The following is a 12,798-nucleotide window of genomic DNA, read 5'->3' as shown; positions in this document are numbered from 1 at the left end:
TATGTGGTTGGAAATCTTCATCGTCTGAGGTAGTTGGGCATGTATTATGTATATATATCTGGTGCCCCCTTGTGCCAATATTTTTGTTCAAACAAATAAAATGTATTACGTATGTCTGACTGTCATCTCTCTTGGGGGTCTACGCTAGCTGGTGCAAAAGTAGGTTTGAAGAAAGCCAAGTTAGATCAAAAGAGAAAGATGTATCGGTTCATAAAATCAATGATTGTTGGTCTGAGCCATATTAGCAAATACAAGCTCCCTGGTTGGGACCCGCCCGATAACTGCAATTATTGGTTGAGACGTTAAGTAAGGTGGCTCAGGAGTGGTCTCGGTAGAGCTAATAGACCTACTCCTCATCTTGCTCCAGATCTTAAGTTCCAGTATTCTTTCATCCTTTCTTCATTCCGTCTGCTCAAATCATATCAATAATTTGGTCTTTCTCATGATTACTATTACATTATTTCTACTTCTTCGCCATTCATACTGCTAATTTTATCTCGTCGTACTGATGTGGTTTGAAAACTTTATGTTGATTAGGACTGAATGGTCAACTCTTAACTGTTGTAATATGAGAAGATTTTCGTCTCTTTCTCAAACTTTGAGACTAAATGAAATATTTGGCAGTAGGGATAGGATTATCTTATGATGATAGAGAAATCTAATCAAATAATCAAAATATACATATAACCACTCAGTCGCCAATAATAATACAGCTGAAAAGTCTTTGTTTACTGTCGTTGAACTGCTGTTATAATAGTTTCGTTTAGAGGGTTAGGAAATTGTTCACATCTAAATATGTTTTCGTAACACTTACGTTTGACTTAGTGTTTCTGAATTAAAATATTAGATATTTACCCTTTTTATGTGAAATTTATCTTTATCATTTTGAAATCTTTTAGATTGTGTTTAGCTTGATTTATGTCTAACATATTTGAAAGCAATAAAAATACTACAACTGAAGATGGAAGACTATTGTATAACTTCTTCAGCCTACTTTATATTTTTGGAGGGGCGGTTCCTTATATTCCACAATATTTGAAAATTCGCAAAACACAATCTATTAAAGGTTTTTCCTCATTTGTCTGTTTTATACTTTTAATATCGAATATTCTAAGGATATTGTTTTGGTAAGTTTTCATTACTTCGTATACTCATGTTTTTAATGGAATAAGTATTTACCCTTTCTTTTTCGAAACCAAACCGAGAATCATTGGACTATAAGACAATGTTCCAAGTTTTAAATTTATATGTTTTTATAATGAAAATTGTCTGTTAAGGTATACATGACAATTAGATACTATTAAGATGATAGTATATACCGTTTCTTCTACTAAAAACTTGGTTTTTAATATTGAATTATTTACATAGTACTTCAGTACTATGAAAGATTGAAAGATAATCACTAAAGGTATATTTTACAATGGACTCGATCATATAATCACAACCTTCCCGCACTATTTCTATATTAGTGCCATAGTCGGGTAAAATTTGCTTCAGAATCTTACAAAGCTAGACACTGTAAGTTTGTTCCTTAGTAGTAACCACATGACTTGAAAATCATGTTTAAGTTCATGTACTCGGCTTCAAGTTAGGTTCTTGTGTCAGGGCTAGTTTACCAAGTGGCTCCCGAGATATAAAGAATTAAAGTGGGGTTCTAAATTCCAAAGAGATGAATGTAAGTTGATTTCTTTAATCACTAAGCAACTACTCCACAAAATGCCTCTTATTATTATAAAACAACCTAACACGTTTGTTTATTGTGAATCATATTCTGATGCTTGATTTTTCGCATCGACATTTCAAATACTGGTTTATTGAATTACAGTTAAGTGAACTGTGTTCTGCCTGAATTTTCGAATTTTTTGTGGGGTACTAATATGAAGGGCATGAATCAGTCTGGATGGTCAGGTCTTAATTCATTCGAGATTGAGTGACCTAAAAACTGATTTCCTCCAGTCGCCTATGTAATTTTACTGTGTTATTTCTTGTGTTAGTGTTTTATTTATAGGCATTCAGTTCTTTATTACATAGAAATACTATTCCAATTAGTCGTCTTGTTTTTGATTTCAAAGCATTCGGGCGTTCATGTCAACAGTCCGATCTTGTAAGCAGTCGTCACTCAGCAACATTGCATCACTGCATAGCATCTGCCGATTAGGATTCTTTACCCTAACTTGAGCAATCGAAAATCCGCTCATCAGGTCATTAGAATTTTAATCTATAGCAAATACTTCATTATATATTATCAATTTAGTTTGTACAACCTGTGGCTTGTTTCTTATTGTATAAAAGGAATGATCAAATACAAATATATTGTTATGCTTTTCTTTGCTTTGCAAGTATAATTTATCTAAATAAAAAGTTGTACAATATATAGGGGAGCAAGAGTAAACATCATAGTCTAATAACATTCATAAAGTATATAAAGGAGGAGCTAGATAAATGATAATCACGAAAACTGGAAATTTAGTTGAGGCCATATATATTTGTGCATTATTTTCTCGTTGTAGGTTTGTACAACCATTTCCAACCTCCTTACTTTTTCAAAGTTTCATTATGATTGCTACTATGCTTATTCTGCTGAGAACTATTACTCAGTTGTCTGGCATAAAGCGTTCTCCGTCTATGCCATGTACAATCAGTATTAGGAAAGCAGAGACAGAAAGTTGGAATATCAATCAGTTCAAAGGTGAGTTGTTAAAGTATTAGAACGTTTCAAAACATTGGTTTTTCGTTTCAGTGATTTGTTTATTTCAAATGTTTCTCGAAGATTGCTTTGTAGTGTTCTAAAAAACTCCTAAGTTTGCTGTGTATTTGTTAATGTAGGTTTTACTTTTAAGCGAAATTTTTTTTCAGATGATTAAGTCTTGCGACTGTATTATTATAATGATGGCTTTAATTCGAAGCGGAATTGTAAATCATCTGGATATTGATTTCCTTAATTTGGTTAAGTTATTGGACTGTATTTGTAGATGTACTAAGTGGATCTAAAAGTTTACAACTGATTGATCACTGGGTGGTGATCAATGTCATGTATGTCAGGTCCCTCTTAGTGGAGATTGAATCCTATCGACAAAGTTGCAATGTGGCCACTAGTCTAGGTGACTTGACATTACGTGCACTATGTTGAAATGAGGTGATGGTTGGAGGTAGTCAATAGGAAACCCTGGATCTAGGTTCCGTTCTACTTGGCACTTGTCAGCATGGTGTACCTGTACTCTTGAGGGAACTGATGCTCCCTACAGGAGGTCAGTCGCGACCCGGAGAGTTCAGTGGTAACGTCTTTGACTGTGAAGCTGAGGGACACGGGATCGAATCCGTCATGGAGCACCAGTTCCCTCAAGATTACAGGTACACCTTACTGACGAGTACCAAGTAGAACGAAACCTAGACACAGGGTTTCCTGTTGACTACCTCCAACCGCCATCTTACGTCTAAAAGTCTATTATAAAAACATGTGCTTGTTTATTCAGTCAAATTCACCTTGGAAATAAGATATAGACAGTTTTTTCACGAGATCATGAGGTTATTTTCATTCCTCTTATATTGACGATGTTTTATGATTTGTACTGGAGACAATATGGGTCTAGTGCTTATGCCAATAAAAGCACATACATACCAGAAAGTTTTCTTGAAATTGTCATAGTAAAAGGAATGGTTCTTGAATAGATTAATGATAAAGTGATAAAACGTCCGATCAAGTGCGTTTAGAGAATTACGGAAAAACCTATAGGCATACATCTCAGGAATAGGTTAGAAAAAAGCATTGTAATGATTTTCTGAGGTGTCGCTTATTAACTGAAGGAGATAGCTAATCACCCTACGGTATAAATTCTTCTCTTTTTTATAATAAAATGATTACACATTGATTGTAGCATTTTTTCGTTTAGACCATAAGTGGTTGGTCATATAATTATGACAGTACTGATACTGGTTAATATCCATAATGTTCATACATACTCCTCTTAAAATGCTTGATGATATAAAATATTCTGATTTCGTTTAAACATTAAATCTGTCACTTTTATTATGATCAATATACAACTTTTAACTACTTAATCACCTTTGTTTTCTGTCAGTGGATGGTGGATATGGCTATACGCGTAAAACTACTCAAAGTTCTCATAGGCACCGTTATGCCTGGTGGTCAGAGCGTGCTGAAGAGTTAGGAGCAGGAGCTATATCTGGTTAATCCTGGAAACTTCCAAGTCGTCCGAGCTGCTAACAGCTAGATGCGTAGTGTAAATGAAACATCCTGTGAGGTTGATGGCACGCCAATTAGTAATCTTCAAAGACACTTTGAATGCTAAGTAGGGTATTTTGGGGGATAGTTTAGCTGGTTTTCTACTACTCAAACAGCATCAGTGAACCTGTCCTGTTCTTGGAATGTGTCTATCAACACACCGAACGAGGCGGAGCTCCAAAACGAACTCCAGCTTCTGGAGCATTCTTAGTCACCAATCCCAGACAACCTACCCTCAGCCCTTTTCAACAATAGAGGCAAACGTCTGCTCAGAGAACTCACCAAACCGTTTGGAAAGACTTAGCAGTTTAAGAGCGTTTTATCGTCCTGGACTGAAGCGACTGTCGATTCATATCTTTGAGGGGTCTATTTAGAGGATGCAATAATTTTGACGGTAAGAGTCTTATAATTGCATCTAAACTATTTAGCTCCTTTATGCTTCTAGAATTGTTCAGTTCTTGTGAAAAACTGACATATGATAAGCAGATGAATTTTCCTTCGTTTTTTTTCGATCATTTCTGACTCTGGAAAATTTCTCACACCTGATGACAATTCTTAGTAGTCGTAAAGTTTACTCATGTTTGTTTGACACTGTAGTGATAATCCGTTTAGTATCATAGCCTTAGATAATCGGGTTAAGGGGTTATGTCATTTCAGCTGCCTCCAAACTGTGGATTAGGTGCTTACTCTAATACTGGGTGAAAAATCGAAATTGCTAGTTTATAGTATATTACCGTGGAATTAAGGTTGCTGTGTACAACTAGCAGCTATTAGCCTAATTCAATTTCCTGGTTGGGTTTATTAGGGTAATGCAATTCAATGGTCTGAGATGTCAGATATAGGTTGAAGCAAAGGTCAATGGCAATATGGCTGTGGTTTTTTTTCACAGTTCTCATAAACGTGAGAGGAATCCTAATTGTAAGAAGTCTCTCTTCTCTATATTTTCGATTGAATTGTATATTTTATTAAATATCATTCTTGTTTATTTGTTCATTGATAATATGACGTTTTTTGCTTCTATTTTCTCATTATACTGTCATTCTACATTGAATAGTAAATTCTTATGGATGTCTTTTAGCGAGATGTTTATATGTTATAAATAAACATTTGTTTTGAGCGAGTTGTTCATGCTTAAGATTAAATTATGTGGAAGTTGTTTAATTTGTGAATGGCTAATACATGTGTTGAGTACATGAATGTTTAATCAAGAGTATATTCTGTACTTAACTTGGAAGACATCAGAAATTACAACGAGATTATTGAAGCCGTTTGAAGTAGATGTAGCTCACAAACCAACAAAATCACTTCAATCAATCCTATGCAAACCAAAAGACGAAATAACTAAAGAAGAAAAACCTAACATCATCTAAAAAATAAACTGTTCCAACCACGAGAGATGCTACATCTGGCAAAGTGGACGCCATCCTCGTCTTCACAAACATCAATTAGCGGTCGAACACCATGACATATCGTCGCTTATATCAATGCATGTGGACAACTGTAGACACATTCAACTGAAGAAACGTTGAAATCTTGGATAGAAGGAGTACTAAAAACATCAGCGGATTTTTAGAAGCTTGGTACTCAGGTCAATTAGCAATCAACAAGCACATTGAAATCAATCCAATTTATCAACCAATCAGAAAAATTACCAGCATAGGGTTGTAGAGATCATGAGATCATGAATCGATCAATGTTAGACCGCCATTGAAAACCTGAAAGCATTGGGCGGCCGTTTCATCCTAGGATGGGACTCCTTAGCAGTGCTTATCCACGATTCTGAGTGCAGGATTTAAGACTACTAATCTTTGTAGTAGTGTTATGGAGATTACCAGTGTGGGAAATATTTAAATTTGTTGAAGTGTTAAGAACAAAAAAGGAAATTGTGAACCTTAGTTATGTACTTACATTAAACATACTCTCGTAATATTGATATTACTTCTAACATTAGTATGGTATAGATAATGCTGTTTTCTTGCCTTATACACCTTTGTTTTTATGTTTTATTCCCATTGATTTCTAATTTGATTCTTTCATTTCTTCTGTAAATATCTTGACATGTTAATTTATAATCATGTTTGGCAGAATGTATTTCTCCTGTAAATAATCGAACCAAATTAACATTTGTGCTAAGTTTATTTAGTTATTTATTTGTTAAGCCGCGAAGCGTCATAAATTCTATTTCCTATTCATTGGATATCACAAATATATCATTATTTTATTACTAATTTCCATTTTAGTAAAGAGTTGGAAATTTATTAAGCAGAAATATTTAATGAGCAAGAGTAATTAAATGAGTTACTTAATTATTTTGACATAATAATGATGAATGTATATTGTATCATTAGCATTGACCCTAGTATTATTAACATCCCATCAATTTTAGTGTATTATGTTATGTCTATCATATTGCAGTTAGCGGTAATAACGGGGAATTCCGTTCTCTGGTTTGTTTTTTGTTTACATTTCGCATAGATATCTGGTTTCGCAATTTTTGGAAATGGACACATTTCTCTAACTATTTATTATTCCTATGTTTATTTACACTGATTTCTGGTCTGTGCACTTACTTATTGTCATCGAGTCAAATCTATGTTCAATTATTGGGCTTTACTGCCTTGTTTATCGAATCGATGTTGGGTTTACCACAATTTACAAAGAATTTTTATAATAAGTCGATTGTTGGAATGAGGTAAGTGGTTAGTCGTTTGATTTGAAAGTTTTCATACTTGAAATGTTCCAAAGTTAGACATGTACACCATTGGATTCCGGCTTACTATTCTAATGGTTAAGCGTTTGCATGCGAACTCGAAGGTCCTGGGCTTGACTCCTGGATACAGAGACTTGTATGTACACTTTTGAAAAGTTTCACACTTGGACTAAATGGCTGCTCATTGCCTCCAGGTTTTCAATGGTGGTCTGTCTAAGATTCAAAACTATGTTGATTCTACAGTCTCCCGCTTTTCTAATAATATTCCAAAAAGTTCAGTTTTCTCAGTACTCAATTTTGTTTGAGTTAGAATTTAGTTCTTGATGTAATCAACGGTTGCAACTTTGCATGTTGATGAAAATTTATGTAGTAGATTTCGTAAATCTCATCAACAAGTCAATAATCCACTTTTTCTGTGTTCAAGTCAAAGCAGATATATCTCCATAGTGCTCAAAAATCTATACTGACATTTTCTGTTACAAGTTCGTATAATGCAAGGTGGTACAACACATAGATGTCGAATTCTAATGTAAATTCGTTCATTTTTTTCGAAGAGACCAATAAAAAGTGTTTATCTATTTTTATTTACATTACTGAGTTGTGGACTCGAATCCGCTTCACACACTTCAGTTCAAGCAATCGGATAGCACAATTTGCTGTCAAACAAATAGTACAGCACAAAATCTGGGTAAGTGGACTTGCAATTCGTTGCTGAGTTGCATCAAAGAGGATTCGAAGTCCTCACTGACGTTTATTATTGTACAAATCTTTTGATGAACCATCCAAAACTGTGTGAGCCAAAGACAAACAGAGATAATAGATTGAATCCTTAAAAATTAGATTAAATAATAATAAATAGAGCCTACTTACTACAGTTCTTTGAGTTGTAGCTTTTGGATTGGAGTAAAGCCCGGTAAACTTTATGGGTCAGTTTCGGTGGTTTCATTACTATATTAATCTAGGTGGAGTTCAAACAAACAATGGAAATGGAACCAACCTTGATGATTGGTCTTTGGATCAATGAATGAGATTGGGATGGTGAAAGATATAACTGGGTACTTATTATTTAACTGACAATGTCCCTTTACCTTTATAGAGTATTCTGGTTTCGTTTGAATGTATGCTCCATTTGATCAGTTTATCCTGAATGTTTAGTTTTAGAAGCTCTACTTGTATGAATATATGCCACACACATATCTTGCTCTCGGGAATGTAATGTTAGCACTGCAAAAAGTAAATTATGGTAAATATTGTTTTCATTTCTTGAAAAATATCAACCGATTAGTTGTTCGGGATGCAGATGATCCAGATATCAAAATTAATTATCTGTTTATAGTACAGAGCACTCAGTCACATATAACTCTGATCTTTCACGACTGTCTTATTTAAACATAAGAGAGTTCATTTCTTGGTTATCGATAAATTAATATTTAAAATTAGTTTTTATAAATCTCATTCAATTTTGAATGTTTCACCAGTACTTGTAAATTGTCAAAGAATCAATATGAATTCTGATTGCTTTTGGCATTTATCGAACTATCTTGTGGAGCTGTACAACTATTGTGAAATTTCCTTTGAATGTATATATATATATATGTATATATATATATACCGATCAATTACAATTTAATGCAATGGTATAGAATTCTAGAAATATACTGTTTAGCTAATTAAATCTTAACCATACTGTCCTAGTTTAAGTACTTTTCTTTTTCAAGTCTCATTCATTAAAGTTTATCTTTTAAGTTGCACTTTGTCGTTATTGTTGATTTTGTTTGGTTGCTTTTTACATTAAGTAAAATAAGATCCTTTTTAATGGACTAATTTTGTTCCAACTTGTTTGTTATATTGATTATATTAGCAACTCGTTGAATTGGAATTGTGTGAAATTTAATTGATTTTTAATGCTGTCAAGTTGATCACGTTTAAATGTATGCGGATTTAATTATTTGAAGGTAATTTTCGTCACAAAGGCTCAATTTCGTGGATCGGTTGAAGTTAGACATTAACAACGTTGGATGCTGGCTCAGTGGTCTAGAGGTTGAACGCTCAAGCGCGAGACCGATAGGTCCTGAGTTCGAATCTCGCGAGGTGGGATCGTGGATGCGCACTGCTGAGGAGTTCCATAATAGGACGAAACGGTCGTCCAGTGCTTCCAGGTTTTTCATAGTTGTCTAGCTCATGATCTCAATTATTAAAATAATCAGTTTAGTTAGGAAAAATACAACCAGAAAGAATTCCAGTTAAAGAAGTTACTCTCACTTTTATGAAGAAAGCAAAAGAAAGTTACAACAGGATCGCTACTGTTTTCTGTCCTGAGCCTTGTCTGATAACACTGTGTTGCACCCCAACCAGGGAGTCGTGAAGAGCCAACAGTCCTGTACAGCATTCTTCCATACCACGACACTATGTCATACACTGAACATCTCTCCGCCTTTCCCAACCGTTTCCAGAGTCAGCAAACCGTGAATGATGTGGAATTATCTGGGACAGCATTCGTAGGACATTACCAAGTCACCAAAGTTGGTGTCTCTAGATGAAAACACCAATTGAAGTATCGTCACTCTGTCCTGACACATTTCGCAAAACTGTATTGCTAACTTAGTGTTGCCACGGGATGTCAGCAATTCTTCGGAGATAACGATGATCAAACACATAGAGTCGTCTAACATCATCAACTTGGAGAGGTTAGGTTTCACAAGCATAGAGAAAAACTGCTCTCACCAACGCGTTGCGGATCCGATCTTTTACAGACAGACTAACATCATGAAGACTCCAAAGATGGTCCAGATTGGCATAAGCCGCTCTGGCTTTCACTATACGTGAGTTGATCTCATCACTCACGCCACTACCAGCACTTACGCAGATACACGAACTTCTCGACTACTTCTATTTGCTCACTATCCAAGGTGAGTGCAAGTTCAGGGTCCTGTCAGTCTTGTAAAAGTACTTCGTTCTTGGAAGATGCAAAGCACATACCATACCTGTGGACACTAATTGCCAACCGACTAAGTGCGGATTGCATGGCTTGGGCATCACCACACAATAAGACAATATCATCCTCATACTAAAGGTCAAAAAGTCTTTCTCCAGATAACAGACCCACACCACCATTACCTACATTCATCAGAGCTGTTTCCAGAACGCCATCAATGGTAAAGTTGGAGAGGAATGGTGAGATCGGGAAACCGTGCCTAACCCGAATGCTTGAATGAACAATGGAGAGAGGTGGTTGTGTGCCCTCACTCTGTTTGAGGTGTTTGTATATAGGGCTTTTAGGATGTTAATAAACTTCTCAGGTACACCCTTCTTCAATAGACAATTCCAGAGAATAGTTCTATCCAACGAATCGAAGGCGGCCCTAATGTCAGGCAACAATACAATTGTTGGCTTGTAATAAATATGACGGTGTTCTAACATTTGACGGAGGCTGAAGGTTTGGTCGATACATTCTTGACCAGAAAAAAAATCGACCTGCTCCTCGCGAGTTAACACTAGTACTAGCGAAATCAGACGAAGATGCCTTTGGGTTTCCTGATTAGCGCATACGAAACAAGCCTTTCGAAGAGGCAGGTGGAGAGCGAATTTGTAGTGCTTCACTGGAGTCTCGGATAAACAACAGATATCAATGTTGAGACTTTCTAAAGACATAGCTAACTCTATCTGTTGTTCGATCGGCATTAGTGTGCGAACGTTGAAGGAAGCAAGCTTGAGTGGTATTTATCATTTCAGAGAGACTGTTTCAGTATTCGTAGTCGGTGTTAGAATTCAACTTCTGACCAGTCAGTGACTTGAAGTTGTTTAGATAGGATAGGTTTTCCACCATATGAGAGTTGTTTTTCAAGTTGAACAATAAAAGAATACAGGAAATGAGAATAAAAAAGAGTAGACCTAAAGGTCTAATCCACGAGGCAGTGGATCAGCGTTAGAAGATTTAGTCATGTGGTAGCCGGTGGCCAACGACAGGTTCATACGCCTTTTGTTTCCTCAGGATCTTGGGGCCCATTTGTACCATTGGTTTGGGATCAAGGTTTTCCAATTCCTCTAGGTAGGTCCTCCGTATCCACTAACCCGATAAAGCACCAGAAATTCGCTTTTCGTTTTCTCAATTTCGTAAACAACATCGCTGAGAAAAGGTAGTGAGCAGGACTTCCCTGTCAGTGGCTGTATATGCGTGGCTATGTGAAAAAATTTCAAGAGGTGGAGACGACTCTCCACACCCTCGATCCTATCAGGCTATTTGGGGGCAGACTAAATTATACAACAATAATGAATTAATACTCTCCTGTCAACTTACTAATAATAAGGTTAATTGTTGATTCAAATTAGTTTGGTAGTTCAAGACTAAGTAATAAATTGTACGGTTGTAAAGTTAATTTTAGTTCAGTGTAATTCCTTGTGGCAAGGATAGTTTTTAATGTAATATTTCAGAATTTACGTAATCGCCAGTCGGATTTTGTATAGGTATTGCATGCTACTGAAGTAAAGTGATCATTTTATTTCTAGAGTTGTGTATTAATGATTGTAAAACATGTTAAAATAATGTAAAGCTTGCATATCATTATCAGATCTACAAAGTTGAAATCTGGGAATTTTTTAGTAGTCAAACTGTTGATCGTGATTTTTTTTTATACGTTAGTCTCAAGTAGGATGGGTGATTTAGTCGCATATCATATATCGGGTTCTCGAAGGTTTCAATTTTTGAAGGTTAGAGATCTTGTTCCACCAAATCTTTAAAAAACGATTACTTTTCATTTGTGACTGTCAACAAATTGTCTTAAATTTAACATGAATTCAAATTGATATCATTATCTTTCATTCTTTCTGTCATTTTCAGTATTTCAATGGTGTTAATGTGGACTTCAGGTGATGTATTCAAAACAATTTATTTCATATTAGAAAATGCTCCATTACAATTTCTTATGTGTGGTTTATTACAGATTGGATTAGATTTAGCTATTCTTCTACAATGTTTGTGTTATAGAGGTGAAGGATTTACGTGATGTCAATGTTACAATTGATCGAGTCAACATGGATAGCGAAGACAGTGATGATAATGATGTCAATTTGTATGTGATTGTGAATAGTAAAATTACTTTTCTTGTTTAGCTTATCTGGAATATTTATTATTTTGTACTTCCGTTGTAGGGAGATCTTTCCTATGCCCATCAGTTTCACGTACCAATATTCTCTTTATTTTCAGATCTCATTTAGGTGACCTTGTATATTTGTTTAATTTTTGTCGTTGTTCACTTTTGTATTTTCTCTTCAATTCCTATGTATTTCGGCTTAAAGTCAACTTGAAGCGATTACTATAACCCTCTGATTATGTTATTTTTGTCAGATTGTTCGATCTACCATATGCGATAATGAATGGAAGAGTTTATAAACAGTTAATAAATTTATCTCTTCAAGATCGACATTCTTCTGTATCACTAATTAAATCAGCTCTTCTGTAGTATACACATTGAACAGCTGTTATATATTTACAAAGATCATTCATTGAAGTCGATAACTGATGAGTTTTCTTCTGATTAGATGAAATCTGTAAATCTAAAGTGTAATTCTTATCGCAAGACTTGAATGTTTAGATGATTAGTAAAGAATTAATTAAGTCTGATATTTAGGTCATAATTTCATCGTCAGTTGAGTGACCTGTGAAATCTGTATCATTCACTGGATTATCTTTAAATCATGTTTACTCTTTTGTTCAACATTTTGTATGTAAGGATTTTATGTCATCAATTGATTGGTACTGATTTCATCAATTTTAACCATTTGAACTTCGTTCACCATTTATGATTGATCCTGATTCATTCTCATATGCAGCTATGGTTATACGATG

The 12,798-nt window shown here is 35.1% G+C and overlaps 1 protein-coding gene across 1 annotated transcript; it reads left to right on the top strand.

Moving 5' to 3' along the window:
• Positions 1–918: 918 nt before the first annotated feature.
• Smp_147370 (hypothetical protein) lies at positions 919–12,365 on the top strand (the record flags this gene model as incomplete). The annotated part of the gene is made up of 4 exons (XM_018789270.1): positions 919–1,127; positions 2,511–2,689; positions 6,719–6,935; positions 11,791–12,365. The coding sequence occupies 4 exons, from the start codon at positions 919–921 to the stop codon at positions 11,954–11,956; spliced, it is 771 nt and encodes a 256-aa protein (XP_018654730.1). The 3' UTR covers positions 11,957–12,365.
• Between the last annotated feature and the right edge of the window lie 433 nt (positions 12,366–12,798).

The sequence above is a fragment of the Schistosoma mansoni genome, chromosome W, assembly GCF_000237925.1.
Source record: "Schistosoma mansoni strain Puerto Rico chromosome W, complete genome".
NCBI lineage: Eukaryota > Metazoa > Platyhelminthes > Trematoda > Strigeidida > Schistosomatidae > Schistosoma > Schistosoma mansoni.
The sequence above is the reverse complement of the archived record's forward strand: the minus strand, read 5'-3'. Positions and strand labels throughout refer to the sequence as shown.